The 22,393-nt window shown below is 41.6% G+C and overlaps 1 protein-coding gene across 1 annotated transcript; it reads left to right on the forward strand.

The window, feature by feature from the left end:
- The first annotated feature begins 208 nt into the window (after nt 1–208).
- Nucleotides 209–20,195, forward strand: PRPS1 (phosphoribosyl pyrophosphate synthetase 1). The gene is made up of 7 exons (XM_004685683.2): nt 209–530; nt 10,925–11,108; nt 12,059–12,157; nt 13,445–13,569; nt 15,778–15,951; nt 18,025–18,184; nt 19,100–20,195. Exons 1-7 carry the CDS (start codon nt 409–411, stop codon nt 19,190–19,192), a joined length of 957 nt encoding a protein of 318 aa, XP_004685740.1. The 5' UTR covers nt 209–408; the 3' UTR covers nt 19,193–20,195.
- Nucleotides 20,196–22,393: the final 2,198 nt, after the last annotated feature.

Consider the following 22,393-nt stretch of genomic DNA (forward strand, 5'->3'; position numbering starts at 1 on the left):
GTTGAGCGGGGGGTGGAGGGGCATGAAAGAGCTGGCTGCACGCGTCACGAGTATCCCCGCATCTCTGGCGAGCGCCGTTAGTCTCCCGGCTCCGTGCGCCGCTCGCCCGACAGCTTAGCTACGGGGCGGGGCGACTTCCCCACCGCGGGCTGCGCGGGCGGCAGGGCAGGCGGAGTTCCAGCGACGACCCGCCCCTCCCTGCGGCTCCGCTAATCGGAGCGGGTGGGTGTGGACGGCCCTCTGGACCCCGCCTCCCCGGAGCTGGGCAATTAAGAGCCGCGCGCCGGGCGGGAATGTAAGATGGCGGAGTAGCAACGCTTAAGCATTTTGTACCGAGTCTCTGGGGCGACTTCGGTCCTGGTCTCCACAGCAGCCGCGATTGCCGAGAGGCCAAGGCAGTGGACCAAGATGCCGAACATCAAAATCTTCAGTGGCAGCTCCCACCAGGACTTGTCCCAAAAAATTGCCGAACGCCTGGGCCTGGAGCTAGGCAAGGTGGTGACTAAGAAATTCAGCAATCAGGAGACCTGGTAAGGGCGAAGGTGGGACCGCGAGCCGCTGCACCTGCCTGGGTACTGGAGGTGGCGCTTGAGCGGCGGAGGGTAGGGGGATGGTGCTGCCACGTGAGTTCCGAGGGGCCGGGGTGGGGGGGGCAGGGACCGATTTGCTCTGTGGCAAGGGTGCCCCAAGAGCGGTTTCCGTTATTTTACCTCTCGCGGGAGAGTCACGTTTATTCTCACCGTGCGGTGGGGTGGAGTCAAGATGGAGCATGAGACAAAACCGCTTGGTCTGAAGGCCAGGGCTAGAGGAACCAGCGCAGGGATGGTGGCTGCCTGTAGCGACGGGAAGGGAGAGACGCTTAGCCTTGGCCATGGGGACACGTGGCTTTGTCGCTTCCCTCTTGAGCCACCCGGGCCAAAATTGGGTTTGCTTCAGCTCTTGGACCAGCTCGCATGGGAGAACCTACTGCACACTGAGCCCTCTTGGTGGTTCTTCTAGAGTCTCGGAAGCAGCTTTTCGATTCGAAATGTCAGTCGGGTTTGGTGTTGAAGGAAACTGACATGACAAACTGAGGGCGCCAAAATTATTACCGAGGACGCCCTCAGATGGAGAAGCATTGGCTTTTCATTAGAATCGGAGCCAGTTAAGTTCTATTTTGTTGGTTGGACAAAATGATCCATTAACACCGTAACCCGACTGGAAGCATCGCTGCATGAGCCATCCAAAACGTTTAGGGAACCTTAATTGTGGAATCCACCTTCCCCAATGCAGCTGCTGGTAGAGATCATATACAAGCATATTTAATTTTTATTAGCAGTTTGTTCAAAGCCTGTTCACTTCTCTTAGTGCTTTTGGGGGGTGTTAAGAAACAATCTTATCGTCGAATATTAAGGTAACTGAGAAGAGGTAATGTAAGATCAGGATCCCACAGTGCATTGCAACTCAGTTTTTTTCATCTCATTGCCAGTTAAACTTGCTCCCTTCCCCCATTACCCCCAAGCACCGTGGGGCCATTTTAGAGATAACTTGGTTTTCTGATCCCCTCTGTACCTCTTCCATCTAAAAGAAGAATCTTCTGCTTCGGACAGGTGTGCTTTGTAGTTTTGTGGTTGCGCCCCGTTGATCAAATTAGAGCAGTGATCACAATATTACAGATCTCTGTCAAGGGGAAAGTTTACATCAAACCCACTGATCAGTTAAATTGGCTAAGATCAGTTTAGATATTTTTTCTTAAATGCTTTTGTGACCTTTTTTCTTCCCTGAAGTGTAACCCCCTTGTTCTTTTTTAGACAGCTGACAAGTGTTGCTCTCTACTAGACAGCCTCCTTCTGGATGCTTGATTATCGTGCTAGTGGCTGTGATGCAAATGATCGTGCAAACATGGATGTCATCTGTAACCAGGCAATACTTAAGTCAAAAGCGTCTAGGCAAGCTTTCTTTAGCTGAGACCACAACATTATGCTTCATGGGCAATAATAAAGAAGACAAAAGAGGACCAGGCTTTGCAAGTGACAATATAGCTAGGGGACAAGATGGATTTTCATTTAAAGACACCCAGCCACCCTGACAATAGAGGTTATCAAATCATTTTCTGGTGCTTCTTTTGGGACTCAGATGATGAGGTTTCATATGTGGGCTCTGAGAAAGAATTCAGAAGATATTCATCACTACACAGCAAAAGTCGATTGCATAGATGCAGACAGGCAGCCTTCAAAGGCAAGAGCTGCATTTTGACTGGGCAAGGGGTGTTCTTTGATAGAATTATTGTAGAAATTGTCTCCTGAAGGCCAAATTGGGTTTGTCTTCTAAAATGGTTGATCTTCTCTGCCCCTATCTTGACTGATAATCTTTTCTGACCCCACCTTAGAATCCTGGAACTTCCCATAGCTAGTTTAGTTAAGATTTACTTAATCCTCCCTACCCTCACCGGGTGTTTGTCCTTGTGAGACCTTCCATCCTAAAATTTTTTACTCTATAAGTAGATTCCATTAAAAAAAGTCATTTGATTTTTTTTTTCTTATTGAACCTTTCCCTCTGCATAATTCAACACCCTAGAATCAGGCTATATTGGGAAGGGGCTGGGGACGACAAGGCAATTTTCTACTGATTGTTTTTTCTGACTTCATCAACAATCACAATGTCCTTCTGAGATAAAAAGCTCAGATTTCATTCTGAAACAACTGAACAGTCACATGCTTGGAAACATTGGCTAAGGGTAAGCCCAGTGTGGGTTATTAGTACTGAGTAGGTTTCATTATTTGTGGCTTAATCTTTAGTTTTTTGACCCCTTAAATGTTTTGGAATCTTCATTGAATAAAATCACATATGATGCCTATGGCGCTTCTCCCCACCCCTCAACTCCCCCCTCCAACGTTTAGTTTTTTGGGGACTGAACAAATGCTAACTGCTGCCAGAGGTGAATTCTTGGGATCTAAAAGACCCAGCAGCACAGTGAGTATCCTGGATCATAAGCTGGGGAATGAGAGAGCCCATCTTCAAATGAAACAGTTTTGTTCTTGCTACATTTAGGTGGAATCTTAGGGGTTGATGCTCTCTTCAACAGAGTGGCTTTTCTGAAATGAGGACCATTCTTTTCTGTCACACACATACATGTATGTGGTGTATCATACAAAAATATAGGAAAGGTTAAAAACTGCAGGCTCTGAAATTAAAAAAAAAAAACTGGATTTAGATCTTTAGCCTTTTCTCCCTTCAGTAATCTCATCTCTGTAAACAAGTATCTACCCATGCAGCTTAAGGATTAAATGAAATAGGATTAGAATTCTTAGAATATTGTCAAATACAATAAATACAGAATAAATTTTGCTAAGAGAAGTGGTAAGGTCATTGCAGAAAATGTGGAAAATACAGAAGAGGATAAGGGGGGAAAAGACCTATCTCATTAATGCCACCACCAAGATAAAACTGTTCACATGTTGATTTGTGACCTTCCAGATGCTTGTCTGTAAATGTATGTGTGTGTTTACATACTTCCTCAAAAATACAAGAAACATGGTTTGCAGCTTGGATCACATAGTAACATTTTGACTAGTTACTCCCCTTAATATTTAGTCTATATGATTTTAAGTAGGTATATAGCCTTTGTCTTAGGGTTTTATCATCATTTTATTTATTTTTAAAGATATATTTATTTATGCATACAGAACTGAGGTACAGGCCAGAGGTGCAGGGGGGTGGTGAGAGGCTTCACCAGAGACAGAGTGGGGAGCAGAACAGGCAGATCAGCCACATACACTGCTGAGGGGAACAGCGGGCAGGTCAGGAGAGGTCTGCTGCGCCATGTGGTCACCCCCAGGGCTGGGATCGAACTTGCACTGAAGCAGCTGCAGCTTGCTTGCAGTGCTGCGCTTAACCCACTGCACCACCAGGGAGGGCCTTTACCATCGTTTTAAATGATTTCTTTGGCCTCCCTTAAAGACCTGTGATTATTAACAAATCGTAATTATTAGCTATTTCCAATTTTTGATTAATTTTGAACTAATATAAAGTCTTTTGGCTTTTTATAAAGCCTTATGAACATTTCTGATTTCCTGAGGATCATTCCCTAGGAAGGAGAAATTACTTGATTAAACAGATGTACACTGTTTCTCAGGCTTTTGATACTTAGTGCCAAATTGTGCTCCAATAAAGTTGAATTTCTGATCTCATCAGCAGAAATAAAATACTAGTAATTGATGTACAGTGAATGCTTAATTTGTGCTATATACTATGCTAGACACTTTATACACATAATACCCTCACCGATGATATGAGGAGTTACTCAATCCCCATTCTACAGATGAGGGAACTAAAATCAAGAGATTAAGTAATTTGCTCTAATTTGGGAATTATTCTTTTAAAATGTTGCTGATATATTTCATCTGACTTTTAAAGCTCTTGAATTTACTGATTTTTTTTTAAACTCCGTAATCTTGAACATTAACACATGACTTTGGTTTATTTAGTTAATCTCACTGGACTACTAACTTTGGTTGCCTGGGATTGTCCCAAGAACTATAATCTTTGGTTAGTTAATCCCTTGTGCTTTGCGCATGCCAAAATCTCTGTGTTAATTCTTAAGGCTTTCTTAAGAATACTACCTGCTTATTAGATTTTACTTTATTTCATTTTTGTGCTTATTAGCATTCATTGCCAGTCTGGTGCAGATAAGGTCTGATGATTAAGGGATAGAAGCTGGTTTTCTTATTGGTTGGTCATATAACCAGGCATCTGGCCTCTTGAAAACATCTAGGAGAGTGGCTGACTCAAAGTACTTTGCAGATCCCTCCATTAGAGGCAGGGGACAAGGGCTGTTGCTCTTTTAAGTTGCTGACCCAGGTCTTTCCACCTGATAGATTATATTTTGAGCAAACTGGTTTTTAGGCACAATTTTTCTGCCATCAATCACTGCCTAATTTATCTCACAGAGTTAGAGGAAACCATAAGAATAATACTAAAAAAATATTTTTAAGTATTCATTGAACTGTTTATTGACTAGCCTCTAAAATGAGTATAGTTCAGGGGTTTATGATTCATGAATGAAATTCTTTACCTTTAATACTACTTGAGGGAAAGGTTTGTCTTTGTTATTGAAATTAGAATTATATATAGTAAAAAAAGCATTGCAACAAATTTTAAAGGTGATTAAAGAAGACCCTTTTCAAGTTTTCATGCCATTTCAAAACATCCTTCTATGCCCAAGGGTAAGATTTTTTTCCCTAAGCATGACTTTGGGAAATGGCTGGAAATCAGCTATTGGTTGATTATCATCAAATGATCTAATAGCAAATTGGTGCTAGTGATTGTGTTGGATGGTGGGCTGGTCATTTTTAAAAATTTATTTATTTATTTATTTATGCATACAGAACTGGGATACAGACGAGAGGTGCAGGGGTGGTGTGAGGATTCAGCAGAGACATTGGGGAGCAGAACAGGCCGACTGACAAAGTACACTGCTGAGGGGAGCTGCGGGCGGGTCAGGGAGGTCTGCTGCGCCATGTGGGTCACCCCCAGGACAGGGATCGCATGCGGCTGTGGAGAGCTTGCAGTGCCGCGTCCTAACCCGTTGTGCCACCGGGGAGGGCTGGGCTGGTCATTTCTAAAAATTATTTTTCAAACCTTTTCTAACCTGATGTTAGAACTTGTTTTTCTAAGGAATCATCTCTACTAAAGCTATATTTAGCAAATGTTCTGATGATTAAGTTGACGTGATAATTTTATAATGAATACTTCACCTGCCTTTAAGAAAGGATTTGGAATGTGTTCTGCGATAATGATAGGTACAAACGGCTTGTGAAGAAGATAAATCAGAAACCTTTGGTACAAAGGACTATAGTAATTTGTGCCAAGAATTTAGTAATGAAGTGATTACTGAGGTTTAGTGTTACTATAAGTGTATCCCCTGGCTTCCTGGCAGCCAAAGGGATAAAGGCATATGCGATGGATTATGTAGAAGTTATTTTCATAAAAACCCTTTAGAGACTGCCAGGGACACAATTCTAAGAATTTTATGGGTGGGATCCTAAAATAATGATATTGAGTAACAGTGAACAATGTAAGCAATTATACAGGTATTTTTTTATTGACTCTGAGAGATTTGAGGCGTTTATCGAGATAAGCCCCTGTGGTCTAAGTATGTTATTTTCTGGTTTTGCTTGACAATAAGAAAGCCATAGGACAGGTAATTAGCCCATACCTTATACTGTCTTGGATTCGTTTGTCAAACTGGTCTGTAACATCTAATCACCCAACCTGAGTAATGACTGAATGTCTAAGAACACAGGTGGTATTCTGTGTTCTTGTTTGAAACAAGAGCTTCCAAGTACCAGATGTAGAGGACATGGTTGACTTTTTTTTTTTTTTTTAATATTTATTTATTTATTTGTACAGAACTGGGGTACAGGCCAGAGATGCGGAGGGTGAGAAGATTCACCAGAGACAGAGTGGGGAGCAGAACAGGCAGATCGACGAAGCACACTGCTGAGGGGAGCAGCGGGTGGGTCAGGAGAGGTCTGCCACACCATGTGGTCACCTCCGGGGCAGGCAGGAATCGAACTCATGCGGAAGTGGCTTTAGCTTCTCAGTGCTGTGCTTTAACCCGCTGCGCCACCAGGGAGGGCCCGGACATGGTTGACTTTTTATTGGAAGTAAACATAGTAAACATGCCTGACTTTAGTTTTCCCCTAGCAAAAATGGAGATCGTAGTCACAGGAGGTAAGGCCAGGGGGATGACTGTGGGCTCGATTAAAATATTCTTGAATTTTGAAATTTCTCAGGTATTTGAAGTACTTGGGCAGGATCCCAGAGCTGTGTGCCATAAAGCATAGAGAGACTCTCTTAGCATGGAACTGCTCAAAAGGCCTGCAGTAGTAACAAAGGAGAACTGAGATGTCCCCCAAAACTACCACCACCCCTTTAATGGGCCTCCCACTGTGCGTGACTCGAAGAGCACGCTAACCTCTGGAAGGTATTATTTAGTTCTGTCCATTTGTGTTTCTTTTTATTTTAATATGTGCCCCAGTGTATCCAAAATATATAATACTAGCATGTAATCAGTATAAAATTGAGCTCCATCTTTTATTTATACTCTCTTCACAATAAGGTGTGTGTATAGCACATCTCAATTCAGTTCCTGAGTCTCACCGTCACATTTCAAGTGTTCAATAGCCACATGAGGCCAATGACTCCATATTGAACCATTCTAGAATCTATACTTCTAGAAATGTGGAAGTTGTCCCTCTAGAAAGTTCACCCTGACTCCCTCCTAAATTTAAAGAATGTCTTCAATTAGCCTAGTAGATATTGCCAACACATTCAGTTGTTTTTTAGGCTGATCTTAGTGATTAATAGACATCAGTTCAGCTGCATGGTGTGTGTGTGTGGGGGGGAGGGTTGCTCATAAAATTGCTGCATTATTTGTATATTACTTAGTACCACTTGGAGGATCCTGCCATAAAATTCTTTGTAGCTATCTCATCCTGATGGATTGTAGGTCTCCCTAAAATTAAAGTGTCAGCTGAGTATCTGTGAAAAGATATGAGCAAATTTTTAAAGAAACTTATTGGATCCACTTGCCTTATAGCAAAGAAGTGAGTTATTTTGTAGAAGGTGATGAAAGTCTGTTCTCTGAATTTAAAAAATAAGCAGACTGTAGCAAGTTCACATTCTGTCTGAAGTAAGTTCAGGCAACTTGCATCCTATCTCATAAGAAAGTTTTTTTTTTTTTACTATTAGCTTAAATCAGTATGCAAATACGGTCCAGTTAGTACGATCGATGAATGTTTAAGTTACTTTGTTATGGGCTTTCAGGGAAGTAATTTTTTTTTAAAGATTTATTTATTTGTGCATACAGAGTTAGGGTACAGGCCAGAGGCTCAGGGGCGGTGAGAGGCTTCACCAGAGACAGAGCGGGGAGCACAACAGGCAGAACGACGAAGTACACTGCTGAGGGGAGCAGCGGGCCTGTCAGGAGAGGTCTGCCACGCCATGTGGTCATCTCTGGGGCAGGCGGGAATAGAACTCATGCAGAAGTGGCTTTAGCTTCTCAGTGCTGTGCTTTAACCTGCTGTGCCACCAGGGAGGGCCCTCAGGGAAGTAATTTTTATAAAATGGTCAGGGGAGATACTTGCATTGGAGATCTGAGAAGTGAGTGAGTTCGTTACAGAAAGAGCATTCCAGGTAGTAGGAAGAAGTGTGAAGGCTGTGAAGTGGGGAGAGCGTATTCGAGGAATGTAGAGGAAGCCAGTGTGACTGATGTATGGTAAGCAAGGGAGGATGTATTTTGAGATGAGCTAGTTCTCAAATTGACTTGAAGCCAGAGTTCTCAGATTGCCTCACAGTATTACATTTTTTTTTTTTTTTGCATATACAACTGGAGTTGGTTCTATTGACCTAGTACAGAAGTGCCTTTGGTATTATACCTTTGTGACCTCAGCTTTCACTGAGGTCTGCAATAATGGCTGACTCAGGAATACACTAGGTAAAATAATACATTTTTTGTTGAAATGGAAGTTTGAGATAGCTGTAGATTTGGATGCAGTTACAGGAAGGATAGTAATAGAGAGATCCTATGTACCCATCACCCAAAGGGTGTTTTTCCAATCTAGTCTTGAAAAAAGTACAGTACAGTGAACAACCAATATTGTTCAATGTTACCTTTGATATAGTCAAGCCAAAACCAGATTTATCACCACAACAATGTTTCCTATTGCCTAATTGTAATCACAGCCACTGTTAACCTCCCCCACCTCTATACTTCTCTTTATTGAATATATTGCCTTTGTCTGGCTTTAGTATCTGGATACTATTTTCTTCATAAAATTAGTTGGAAACTATACCATCCTCATCTTGTTTTCTGGGGAGATTTGTGCAAAATTCAATTAAATGTTAGGTTGACTCTTCTGGTTTTGGTCGGTCTTCCTAGAGGTTTATCAGTTTTTTATTCTATTCCCCCTACCTCCAAGAATCTGATTTTATTTCATTGGTTTTCTCCACTTTCTGTTTTCAGTTTTCATTGATAACTTCTATTATGGTTACTTTCTTCTGTACCTTATTTTATACTTATTTTGCCCACTTTGTAGTTTCTTTTTTATTTAACTTTTATTGATTTGCCACTAGTGTACATAACTATATAATGTGGGGAGTATAATTGCACATGTGTGCTTGCCTCACCTGCTCTTTCCCAAGACTCCAGAACAGAGCCTTTTCTTCCCTCTCCCCTCCTCCCACCCCCTCATTCACTTTGGCAATCAGTATATTAGTCACAGAGTCTAAAGTTATCCTGGCCTTCTCAGTTTGTTCTCTTTCAGTACTTATATTCCACAAATGTGCAAGACCATCTGTTAACTGTCTTTCATTTTCTGATATATTTAGCTTAGTAAAATTACCTTAAGATCCATCTATCTTGCCCCCCAAAGCATTCTATTGTCTTTTTGATGGCTGAGTAGTATTCCATTGTGTATAGATTCCACAGTTTTTATCCAGTCATCTGTTGATGGACATTTAGGTTGGTTCCATGTCTTGGCTGTTTTGAACAATGCTGCTATTCTCGATCTAGGAACTTTAGGTTTTTGATTTGAGCAAATAATGCTCTCAAGGACCCTCTACAAATATAAAATACTTAAATTTAGTGTCCCACAATAAACTAAAGATAAGGATGTCTAGTGTAAAACTTGAATTTAGTGCCTGGAGATATATCTTTAGATACTCCAAACCAATGTTTTGTTTCTTCTGACTACCAAGGATGTCAGTGCCAGCTTCCCTATTTTGATTGGTTTCTAGTTTGGGTTTTGCCATCTGCTTTTTTTTTTTTTTTTTTTTTGCTTGTTTATACTAAATGAACAAATTCTTATTTCCCCATCTTTTTTTTTTTTTTTTGGAATTACAACACAGTGCAGGTTCAGATTACGTTTTCTCACCACAGCTGCCATCAAATGCTCATGTGCTAGCTACCACCAGCCTCATGCCATTCCTCTTTAGAAGTGTGATCCTTCCTTGGATTGGAAAGGAAAACATACTAAATAATACTTATTTCAGTATTCACTCTTTCTGGCAATGGAATAACCTATTGAATATTTATCTCTTCATTAGTAAGGGTTATCAATCATTTGATCACTTGTCTACACTAGACACACAAGCACATCCCAGAATACCTGCACCTCATGTAGAGGATTAATTTGGAAAGTGATGTTGCTTTGAGGTTTCAGCTGAGGTGGTTTTTTTGTAAATCATGAGTTATTCTTGGTAAGGAACCAAGTATGGGTATTAAAACTTTTACTTTATGGCAAAAAAAAACCCCTAGTCTATATTTAGAGTAACTTCCTATGGCATTTTTTAAAGCAAGATCTACTGATTGGACCAGAGTGGTTAGCATAGAACGAGGGCAAGGATTGTAGCTATTTGGCTCTCCATTTAGTCTTGGACCACCAAGTGGAGAGACAGGCATATGAGTATTTAGTATTTTGTGGAACAACTGCCATGGTAAATGGGGTGTACTGTCTTCTGTAGAAGGCATTATTATGGGACAGTAGTGACTGCTTCTTACCTGATCTTTTTACTTTTGTTATCTATCGATTGTAGCAGTCACTGGTAGTGTATCAAATTTGTGTCCCCATGTCATGTACTAGTGGCCACTTACTGAAATTATGGTCCAGTGTCATATAATTATTTTCACTAATCTTTTTCATGTCATGCCACATGTAAAAATAGGTAATACAGGTAGAGTCTACTGGAGTAAACTAAGGCAGTGATGGTTCTTCCAAGGCATCCCCTGAAGTTAGAGGGGAGCAATGTCCACATGCAGCTGTAACCCATCCATAATATACTTCTTACCAGTATATTAGCTATGCTTTTTCTACTGCCTGTGGAAATATAATATAATGCTTAAAAATCTCATTATTTTGCTGTTCTTCCTTTCCTACTATAGTGTGGAAATTGGTGAGAGTGTACGAGGAGAGGATGTCTATATTGTTCAGAGTGGTTGTGGTGAAATCAACGACAATCTAATGGAACTTTTGATCATGATTAATGCCTGCAAGATCGCCTCCGCACGCCAAGTTACTGCAGTCATCCCTTGTTTCCCTTATGCCCGGCAAGATAAGAAGGATAAGGTAGGAGCAGAATCCTCATTTTATTTATACGTTTTTAATTAGGGGACGCAGAAGCACTTGTCCAAAGTCAGTAAAAAGTTTGTAGCCACTAAAATCACCATCTTTTCTTAGGTCTTACCCCGTCTTCAAAACATTAAGGCACGTGATCGGTTTAAGTAGCTCAACACATTTATAATCTGCAGAGTTTACTACAGTCAAATTTACATGAGTGACATGGAATTAGCTCACTGCCAATTTTCAATTCTATCTGTAAGACTAAGCAACTCCCATGGAGTAAATATTTTTTAAACTATAACCATTTAAGTTCTCTGGGACCCTCTTGGGGTTCTAGTTGAGACTGCATCTCACATCCGCACATATGTGTGCTTGTCTTATTTATCTAGTTCTGTTGGAGGATACAACATATACATAGAACTTTGTGGGGCTGTTATAATCAGTGCCCAAATTTTACACCCACTGCATAGAAATTGGGTATATAGTGTGGAGGTCATGGGCTTTGCTATTTTACTGTGCTGCAGATGTGGTCATCCATTATTTAAGGGGGATTTAGGTTGCTGGAAGGTTGACCTTCACATGAGTAAGTGGTCTGGGATCATTACAGATAAACTATAATTTTTATTCTGTGATGTGGCCATAAAACTTGACATAGTAAATGTTAAGAGAGGTTTGAGAAGTTTTTTTTTTAAGTCTGCCTGGGTCATAACTAAACTTGGGAATGCATAGACTGGATATATACATTAAGAAAATGAAAGGTATGTAGGTATTTTCTTCTGAAATATGTATCCTGAGTTTGAAATATGTATCCTGAGTTTGAAAATTTGAGCTGAACTGTGATCTACTCAGAGTCAGTGGCCAAGTCCCTTTCTTTGAATTTCCCAGTAGTCCTGTGCCTTAAATAGTAGTAGGTGTTTCTCATTGTATTTTTTTTTCCTTTCCCTTCTTTTCTTTAGAGCCGGGCTCCCATCACAGCAAAGCTTGTTGCAAACATGCTATCAGTTGCAGGTGCAGATCATATTATCACCATGGACCTGCATGCTTCTCAAATTCAGGTATCTCTGAGAGCTAAATATTGGGAGTTAAAAAGGTGGAGAAAGAAGACTGATAGTGCTGAACACTGCAGAAGAGCAAAACAACTGCTCATAAACAGCACAAAGAAACTTGACATTGGCAACGTTTTAAACATACTCACTTCAAGCTTAGTTCATGGCCATAGTCATTTGGGGTAGTTGGATAGGGAGACATTCTCTTGCTCTAGGAATATCGTAGGTGTTGGTGATTGATTGATTGAATACTAGCTCTGAAACGTTCCACTTTTGTAATTTAACTTCTGAACATGACACTGCTTTGTTATTGTATTAAATAAGATTTAAAATTCACAGTATATGTCTGGCTCAGTATAATGTGTGGCACAGGTACTGAATAAATGGAAACTTTTACTGTCATCATTATTAATTCTCTTTAATATTCAGGGTCTTAATTTGGAGCCACAGATATTGGAACCCACAGCAAGCAGTTCCTGAAATAATGAACGTAATTTCATTCAGCACCATTTCCTTATAATGTTGATGAGAGAAAAGCAATCGAAGCCACCATTGAAGGAATGAAGCTATTTGAGGACTTGCTTTCATTATATATCCTCATATACATCATATAAATTGAGTTCCCAAGAACCTATCAATGACATTATGTGAAGACTTAGTATATACTTTCTAACATAAACCTAGAGTAAAGGAATTGGAATGCACCTTTTAAAGAGACTTTCAGATCATCGTTTGAGGCTTATAGTAATCCAATAGTGTACATAGGGCAAGTAAGAATTATACCCACTTTATAGAAGAGGGAACAAATCAGTTTGAGAAACACAACTAATCTGTAATGACTAATTTAAACACAGATCTGCCTTGTAAAACTGACTCTTATAAATCCCTTCCACTGAGTTTACATACTCTATTGACTAACTGCTTTGCTGCTTGGCTTTAACTTCCTCATAAACCAGCCCAACATTTGGTCAGCATAAAGCAGTAAGGATTTATGAAATCAAGAGTCTACACACTGGCTAGGCAGATTTGCTGAACTTGGCCCTTCTACCCTAAGGGGACATTCGCGTGTGCCTGTGTTTGGTTGAGGGTTAGCTGGAGGCTGGTTCATTGGTCCTGGCTGGATCCTCCTGGACAGCCCAGATTGGAGAAAGCCAGTTTTATAAGCTACCACATTGAGCATGCCTTCTAATCAGTTTGAATGCTACAATAAGGTATTCTTCAGGCAAGTTACTGTTCTCTGTGTCATACGTGGAAGAGAAAGACAGTGAAGCCCATTGACCCCGCTTCTTTCTCCAGGGCTTTTTCGACATCCCAGTGGACAACTTGTATGCAGAGCCTGCTGTCCTGAAGTGGATATGGGAGAACATCTCTGAGTGGAGGAACTGTACTATTGTCTCACCCGATGCTGGCGGAGCTAAGAGGTGTGGTGGAACTTTGTTTTATTCCCAAGGTCCTAGGAAAACCCTGGGTTGTATTAGAACATGATTTTCCTTTCAAGTGACTCTTTTTAAGTACTTCAGAATCAGAGTGCTGGTGGCAGGGACATGAGATGGATATAGTCTTACTTGGTCTTTTACTGGTCTGTGTCATTGTCTGGAAGGTAAGACAGCAGGAAAAGAACCCTAAATAGTGTCTGGGCGTGACTGTAACCTGGCATTCTGTAAAGCTGTCAAGAAGGGTAGAAAATGTGATTTTCTAATGAATGGTATCTGTTGTTGAACCCCATATTGGTGGACAAGTAGGTTTTTGCATATCTCTTAAAATGCTATTGGTTAAACAATCATTTTGATCCTGGGATTGAAATGTTAACACAGGAAGGAAAATGTTGTCATTTGCTTTCAATCCAAGATCTTACTGTTTTAAACAAACTGATTGCCAGCGATTGAGTTGCAGTGATTTATAGCCCACATGGTGCAGACCAAGAGCTCTTGGTTTCCTTAGTGGATCACTCATTAGTAATGTATTCAAAAGTATGACACATGTTCTTCTTGTTGTGGAAATAGAATGAGGAGCTATAAAACAGATGATTAGGAAAAGCTAGTTCAGAGCTTTCTAAAAGCCGTTCAAATCTTGAGACTGTTTCTCAACAACCTCTTATTTCAGTAACTTCAATAGAACTGATAAGCTGAGAACTTGAGTTCTGTCATCCGGCCAGGTGTGTGGCTTTGAGTCCCATGTAATCACTAGTAACCACGTGTAATGCCAAAGAAAGGGCCTAAACAACACTCCTGATGGCAGTTGTCGTATTTGTTGCACATTATTTTCCCCTCTTGCCATGGGACTCAGAAACTAGTCACATTTGAAAGGCTCAAGGTGGATTTTCTTGTCTAAGTTGTGTGCAGAAAACACTGCCTTCAGTAAGTGACTTATTGCGCCATGGTTTCTTTTGTTTGCTAGTGATTTTCTCGTAGTGATGGAGCATTTTCAAAATGAGCAGCCCTCACGTGTGTCTCGGTCTGGTTGTTGGAGTGTGTAATTATGTGTTGCACATAGCTCTCCTCCCAAGGGTATGGGGAGTAACCTTTTCAGCCCTTTATGCATTGTCAGGTACTGGGGTTGTTGCCCCAGTGAGTGTGATGGTTTGGGATGCTTGAACTACTTGATGATGCATTTGCCTCAAATAAGTAATCGTTCCAAGTAGATCACTTACGGATGATGTAGTGGAGAGCACAGGGCCTGGTTCGTTTTGATCCTGGCACAGTGATGCCTAGGTTGCAGTTCTGGTATATGGGCATAGTTTCCCTCCACCTGCTCCCCCATCTAGCAAAAATCACTCAGATATGTGATTATAATCGCAAAGGAGACTGGACATAATGCTCTGGTTGGGTCAGTGTGCCATTAAAGAACAGGGCAGAGCACAGGCCTCTTGACGAATGACAGCATGGCAGTGGAACATGAATGCACATGTCACTTCTTGGGTGATGTTGTTATTTGTGCTGAGTAAATTTCTGTTTGAATGAATGATACGGGAATGGTCACCAGATTTGTTTGTATTTTGTAATAAGAACAATAATAAGTACAATAAGTGTAATACCACTTTGGCTGGGAAATCCTTTGGGTGAACAGGCAGGTGCCCTGTTTGCTTGGTTAGTTGGTTTAACTTTCTTAACATTCGTAGAAGGAACTCCCAAAGTCAGTGTCCAGGTTCCATTGACATTGACATTGGTGGATCACTACGGGGAGTGATGCGCAGGCATTTGAATAGCTGAATGCTGCTTCTCTCCCACCAGGTTCAGGCTCACTTCATCATGTCCACACATCCTGTTAGGACAATCTGCTCTCCTTGCATTAGCTAGCCAAGTCTTCTCTCTGCCAATTCATTCAATGAATGTGCCTTAGCTTTTTATACTGCTTCCTGAGACTAGTGAGAACACATCTGGCCCCAGCTATAACCCAGTGAATTGTAATCTGAGTCTGACTAGTATATTCATGAGCTGCTCTCAGGATATGGAGTCATCAGTGTAAATTCCAGCTTGTGATGTCAATTATCGTTGCTCTCTTCCAGCCCTGGGAACTGTTGTGGCGTCAAGAAGTCGTCTCCCTCAGAAAACATGCCCATTCTGGATTGCATTTCTTTTATTTTAGGAGCCATACAAACGGTTTTTAAGAGTGAAAACCCTTTTTTGCAGAGTGACCTCCATTGCAGACCGGTTGAATGTAGACTTTGCCTTGATTCACAAAGAACGGAAGAAGGCCAATGAAGTGGACCGCATGGTGCTGGTGGGAGACGTGAAGGATCGGGTGGCCATCCTGGTGGACGACATGGCTGACACTTGTGGCACAATCTGCCATGCTGCTGACAAGTGAGTGCTGGGTAGTGGGACCAGTGGCGAAATATAAAAAGCTCCTGTGATCTTGGTGCCTTAAACCTGCTGATTGTTTTGTAGGAACTGAATTGAGATGAAAACTAGTTTGGGAAATTTTAGGCTTATGTCATAAATACACACTGCTGATGAGTACGTGTTATTTTTACCTCAGATTTCCTTAATTTTTTTTTCTTTGTGCTCAACTATAGAGAAAATAAAATTTGCTATTTTTAAGTATACAGTTCAGTGGTCTTAACTACACTCACAGTGTCAGACAAATATTGCCACTGCATTTCCAAAATCTCCTTATCACTTGGAAGACTACTTTTACTAGATTTTTTTTAAAGATTTATTAAGCATGCAAGAACTGGGGTACAGGTTGGCTTTGGGGGGCAGTGAGGATTCACCAGAGATAGAGTGGGGAGCAGAACAGGCAGACTGACTGAAATACACTGCTGAGGGGAGCAGCAGGAGGGACAGGAGAGGTCTGCCTCGCCATGTCAACTCATGCTGCAGTGGCTGCAGATAACTTTATACTGCTGTAGTTTAACCCGTGGTGCCAGAGAGGCCCTTATTAGATTTTCTAATAAACAAGATAAAAGTCCATTCAGCCTGTAATGCATTCTCATTTATATTGTTCCTAAGCTAGAACATGGCTCTTACCTCTTGACTGTTCATGTTCACTACTGCTATCTTCGCTCACATTACCCTAATCCACAGCACCTGTGTTAACCTTGCTACCAGAACCAGCCTCTTCCCTCTCCATCTTTCGCATTGCCTTCTCATTTGCTAGTCTTTGGAAAACTAATACTTGATACCATTATTACCACTTTTAAAACCTTAAGTGGCTCCCCATTGTTTACAATTCAGGCCACTATGGGCAGCACTGTTCCTCATTTTTTTTTTTTTTAGTTTTCTTAAACTGTAATAAAGTTGTCACTATTTTTACAATACTATATAGGTTTCAGAAGTACCGCTGCACACTTCAATATGCATATATAGAACAGCACCATTACTAAATTTCTAGTGTCATTACCCGGCATCAAATTGATCCCCTCTATGCAGGCCTCCCCTCATCTCCTCTCCCCATTAGTATTTTAATATTCCATGCATAGGCACGTACTAGGTGCTAAAGTCATTTGTATGTTGAATGATTTCTGACTTGGATCCTGGTGTTTACAGAAACCCTTTTGTTATCATATCAGTGAGGTAACACTCATTATTATTTGCCATTTTAGCTACCTGAAATGTCAATATGACACAACACTATCAGGTTTCTTTCCGATTCGTGGTATGTTTCAATGTCAGTAGTCTTGTTTGCATCTAAAGGAGCTGCACCTTAAACATGTGGCCTCCAAGATTACCTTGGAAGACATTTCCATTTGCCCAGCCAAAAAGGGAATAGAACCTAGAGAATCACTCAAAACATTTTTATGAGCCCAACCAGCCAAGAAGTGGTATACAATTTATCTGCCCAAATTTCGATGGCCAGACTTCACTGTATAGCCACAGCAGGCTATGCAAGGGAAATTGAGATATGAATTCCAGCTGTGTGTCCAGGAAGAAGAGGGAGATATCATGAAGCATAGCAATCCACCATAGTCCTGTCCAACTGATCCAAGTCCATTCAGATAAGTAATTAGTCATTGCTCTTGCCTTGCAATGGACTGAATTGTGTCCCTTCCTAAAATTCATACTTGAAGCTATAACTCCCAGTGTGATGGTATTTGGAGTTGGGGTTGTGGGGAGGTAATTAAGTTTTGGTGGATGGGGGCCTTGTGATGAAGGTACCAGAGCATTCATGCTGGTTCCCCACACCTGGTGAGCACTCAGCAAGATGGTGGCCATCAAAAGGCCAAAGAAGACTTAAAATGAAACCTACCGTGTTGACACCTTGATCTTAGATTTCCCAGGCTCCATAGCTGTGAGGAATAAAGTCCTGTTGATTAAGCCACCCAGTCTATGGTATTTTATTATGGCAGCCGAAGTTGACTAATGCACTCCTTACGTAATTCAGGTTCTGTCATGACAAGTAAGGTTAATCTAGATCAACTCTGCTTTTTCCCCTAGACTTCTCTCAGCTGGAGCCACAAGAGTTTATGCTATCTTGACTCATGGAATCTTTTCTGGCCCAGCCATTTCTCGTATTAACAACGCATGCTTTGAAGCAGTAGTAGTTACCAACACCATACCTCAGGAGGATAAGATGAAGCATTGCTCCAAAATACAGGTGAGGGTGGCATTCTTGTAACATAAGATTCCACTAAGAATTTACAGTGTGGGGAAATGTTGAATTAGGTGCCTGAAGTCCGAAAATTTCCTCTTCTGCTCTTAATGGTTTAATCTGTCAACATGTTTGTGCTCTTAAGGGTTTAGTCTGTCACATTGTCATCCAAAAGGGGAAACATCGTGTGTTTAAAAATTCAGATTGTTTCACCTCAGTCTCTGGAGGATGGAACCTAGGGTTTTACCTTTACCAGGCTCTTCCAGTGATTGTGACAGACGCTCATGGTAGCAGGCCCATGCTTTAAAGTATGTACATCACTCTTACCTTTTGGCCTTTGCAGACACAATGTGGAATTTTTGAGCTGCTGGTACATTCCTTAAAATGTCAGTGTTTTTCAAAGTGTGTTCTGGAAACCAAAGTGAATTACTTCTAGGGTGCTTGATTGCATTGCTCCATCGAAGACCTACAAGATTGGAGAGCCTCAGACCAGTACTTGAGTTCTTCAAGTAATTATTAGACATTAATGTTTGAGTGCTGTTGCACTGAAAGAGCAAGGCCTTGCTTCATTAAAAATGTGTGCAGTAATCCATTAGCTTTGTGAATTTTATATGTGGAAGGCTGTCATTTTAGGGGATTTTATTTTCAGCCAAAAAAAAATTTTTTTTTTTTATTTCTAAGAATTTTGAAATGCCAGCCTATCACCAGACTTGGTGAGTCTTGCTAGGCTTTTCCTCCATCAGTATTTTAACTCTTTCCCAAGTGATGAGATTGAAAAGGTTACGAAGATAAGCTGGATGTAACTTCATGAGGGAAAAAGGCACAGTGCAGCACCCTTCGTTAAGCTCCTAGGTATCTACAAATGGTCGCAGTCGTCTCTGCCTATAGGATACTAACCCGATGCTTTTCCCACCTTCCTAGGTGATTGACATCTCCATGATCCTCGCAGAAGCCATCAGGAGAACTCACAATGGGGAATCGGTTTCTTACCTGTTCAGCCACGTCCCTTTATAATAGAATAATTGACCAAGGCTTTTTAAAAATAAACTGAACCCCGTCCCTGTTTTCCCTTGATATTTGGTGAAAATTTGAGCAAGAAGACCCAGCTTGCTCTAGTGTAGTTGACTAAGTCCCACATCAGGTCTAATAAATAGTGTTTCTCCTGATTTAGGGGAAGACAGGTTGAGATTAACTGCTGATATCTCCTACCTGCATTGTCTCGTTCTGGTTACTTCGTTTTTGTGAGTCTTGCAGCTTTACAGAGCAGCTATTGTAAGATTTCAGACTTTGGAGGGTGTTATATAGGGGTATTTGAATTTGATTTGGGAACTTCGACTACTTTGCATGTGAATGCTTCAGGGTTTCCTTGGTTCAGACCTACTGGCAACAGAGCCAGCCTCGTCCCTTACCTCCACCCTGTATGCCTCTCCCCACCCCATATTTGATAAGCTCTGTGAGGTCTATGTTATATTACTGAGGAGCCCTGGTTGCCACGCCCCTGGAAAGTAGGAGCTGGCCGCCCTCAGCTTCAGCAGCTCTCAGGCAGGAGCCTGAGTGGATGCAGCACAATGTGCTGCAAGTATTTCTTGGGAGGAAAAAGCCTGATCCATCACCCTCATCTTAGGAACTGTTACTTGGATTCTCCTTAGTACCTGTTCCTTTCCACTTTGGCTTGACTTTCAGCCATCTTGACCTTTTCCTGGCCAAATGTCCTCTTGGGCCCAAATGACCATTGTTCCCATAGTCTTCTGGAAATCAAACTCACTTCCTGCTCTGCTCTGTAATCTCTAACATTTCCATGAGATGACTTGCTCTGTAGCTTAATCTTACTTAGCCTACCACCACTGTGGTAGTAGGTTTTAGGTCGTGGTGTAGTGCCTTTTGATTAATTTAAATATTTAATTTTCATCTTTCTTTCTTGGATCTATTTGGCCTCTCCTATGACCTGAGATTTCTGTTAAAAAGATTGTTACTGTCTCTTGTAATAGACAAGACTAATAAAGTGTCTGTGTGTGTCCATGGGTCTATGTCTTGTCAGTACTGGTCCCTCAGCCAGAACTTTTTTAGGTATCTTGCCACCTCACGGTAGCTCTAATTTGTGTCTAAATTTTAGCTATGTTGCTAAGCCAAGAGAAGGCATTAGCAGCAGTTTTAATAGTAATAAGACTTAAATGTCTGGGGTTTATTGAAAATTAGATACAGTATGAGTATACATTTCGTGATATGCAAATGATTGAATAAATAATACTTGTGGAATCTGGTTCTTATTCTTGGGGGTGGGAGTGGGATGACTGTAGGAATTAGGTATATTCTTTTTTTTTTTTTAAAGATTTATTTATTGTGCATACAGAACTGGGGTACAGGCCAGAGACTCAGGGGTGGTGAGAGGTTTCACCAGAGACAGAGTGGGGAGCAGAACAGGCAGATTGACGAAGTACACTGCTGAGGGGCGCAGCGGGCGGGTCAGGAGAGGTCTGCCGTGCCATGTGGTCACCTCCGGGGCAGGCAGGAATCGAACTCATGCGGAAGTGGCTTTGGCTTCTCAGTGCTGTGCTTTAACCCACTGCACCAGCAGGGAGGGCCGGAATTAGGTATATTCTTATAAGAGAATAGTTTCTAGTTTATTCCTCTTGGACTAACTTTGCAAAAGGGGGTCACTTCCCCTCACCCTTTTGGTAGTTGAGGTGTATCTCACATTTAATTTCAACACTTTAAAGATTATTTGGTGAAGGGCAAAACTTATGGATGAATTATAATACATTCTAAACGTTTGAGTGAATTTCTTAGTGCACTATCAAATTATGGCGTCCTTTGACTCTGGAAAGCTACATGCTCCCCGAGATCTGTGCAGAGCATGTCCCTTTGAAGCCTGATTCCCCTTTTGTTTTTGCTTTGTGTCGAATATTGGGATATCTACTTTACAACGTCTATGGAAAAAAGTGATTGAAAGGGGGCCAAGGTGAACTGGAAACTGTGGCTCTGACCTTCTAGGCACTTCCACTTTGAGTCTCCTGGGAGAAGCTGACCTGGAGCTTCCATGCTGTAACTTGCTGGCTGTGCTGTTTCCGGAAGCAGTGGGGCTGTTTATTAGGGATTTCCATTGCAATATATTTTGACATAAGACTTCTACTGTGGACTGCTTTACTAATCCAATTCCTAGGATAAATCTTTGAGGTAGGAAAGGTCTTCACTCCCAATCTTCTGATCCCTATGCCTGGGGGTGGGGTGCATGGGACAGGAAGTGAACATTCAGCTCCCTGTGACTCTTCAGGGTGGTCCTTTTTTCTCCAGGGGTGATAGCCCTGTGTCCTGAGTTACAAGTGATTCTTGCCTATATGGAACAGTGGTGGTAACAGTTCCGCTGGAATCTGAAGAGGAGGCACCAGAGCTGAAATGGCAGTGAGAGTTCAGTGGAAACTACCTCTAGTGACCACATGATGGCTTCTGAGCCAGAGGCATCACCAGGTTCTTTGCCCCACACACTCAGAACCAGAGAAAAGATTACGTAGACCAAGGATAAGCTTGTCTCTCCCCCAAGCTAATGCTTTTTTTCTTTAAGCTAATGCTTTTTATAAAAGATTTATTTTATCTCCAGTTGGGGCTTCTGGTCTTCTCAGATTTTAGAATATAAATGTTCCCTGCTGAAGAATTTCGTTTGCTTGTTAAGAGTGTTACCCTTAACTCGAGGGTTGTTAGAATCATATAAATGTCTGAAATAAAAAAAAAAAAACACTATCTCCCTTTCTGCCATCCTCTTTTTACTAGCTCTGGTAGTGGGAGAGAGGGAAAAGCCTCCCTTGAAGGAGTCTAGTTATTGGTGGCACCTCCCCCCACAAAAAGCAGGATGAAGGAAGATGGGCCCAGGGCCCATGGCTTAGACTAGAAGCCACTGAGGGAGTAAATGGTCTATTTGAGAAAATAACCATTACATTCCCTCAAGAAATGGAACCAGCCTCTCATCCTTAAATCTGTATCTCCAGTCTTCAGCCAGGCGCTGCTTCAGTTTCTTGGCTCCTGGAGCCCTGAGCCGTGACTTCCTGTGCTCTTGGTTCTCCTTTGCCCTGCCTTTTCCACATATCCATGCTCATTCTCCTGACTAAGCCTTTTGTAACTCCTGTGGTAAAACCAATTGGTTATAAGAAGGCCTTGTGTATTTGGAGTCTTCTGGAACCACCCACATGGTCACCAGGGTCATCTCTGCTGTTACCTCATAGC

This window comes from Condylura cristata, unplaced genomic scaffold (assembly GCF_000260355.1).
Source record: "Condylura cristata isolate star-nosed mole 26May11 unplaced genomic scaffold, ConCri1.0 scaffold00019, whole genome shotgun sequence".
Taxonomy (NCBI): domain Eukaryota; kingdom Metazoa; phylum Chordata; class Mammalia; order Eulipotyphla; family Talpidae; genus Condylura; species Condylura cristata.

Excerpts from the sequence above, each read along its gene's own strand:
- PRPS1 (XM_004685683.2), top strand. The coding sequence starts at position 409 with ATGCCGAACATCAAAATCTTCAGTGGCAGCTCCCACCAGGACTTGTCC. Across the intron at positions 13,570-15,777 it reads GATGCTGGCGGAGCTAAGAG|AGTGACCTCCATTGCAGACC; the intron begins GTGTGGTGGAAC and ends CCTTTTTTGCAG. Across the intron at positions 15,952-18,024 it reads ATCTGCCATGCTGCTGACAA|ACTTCTCTCAGCTGGAGCCA; the intron begins GTGAGTGCTGGG and ends TTTTTCCCCTAG.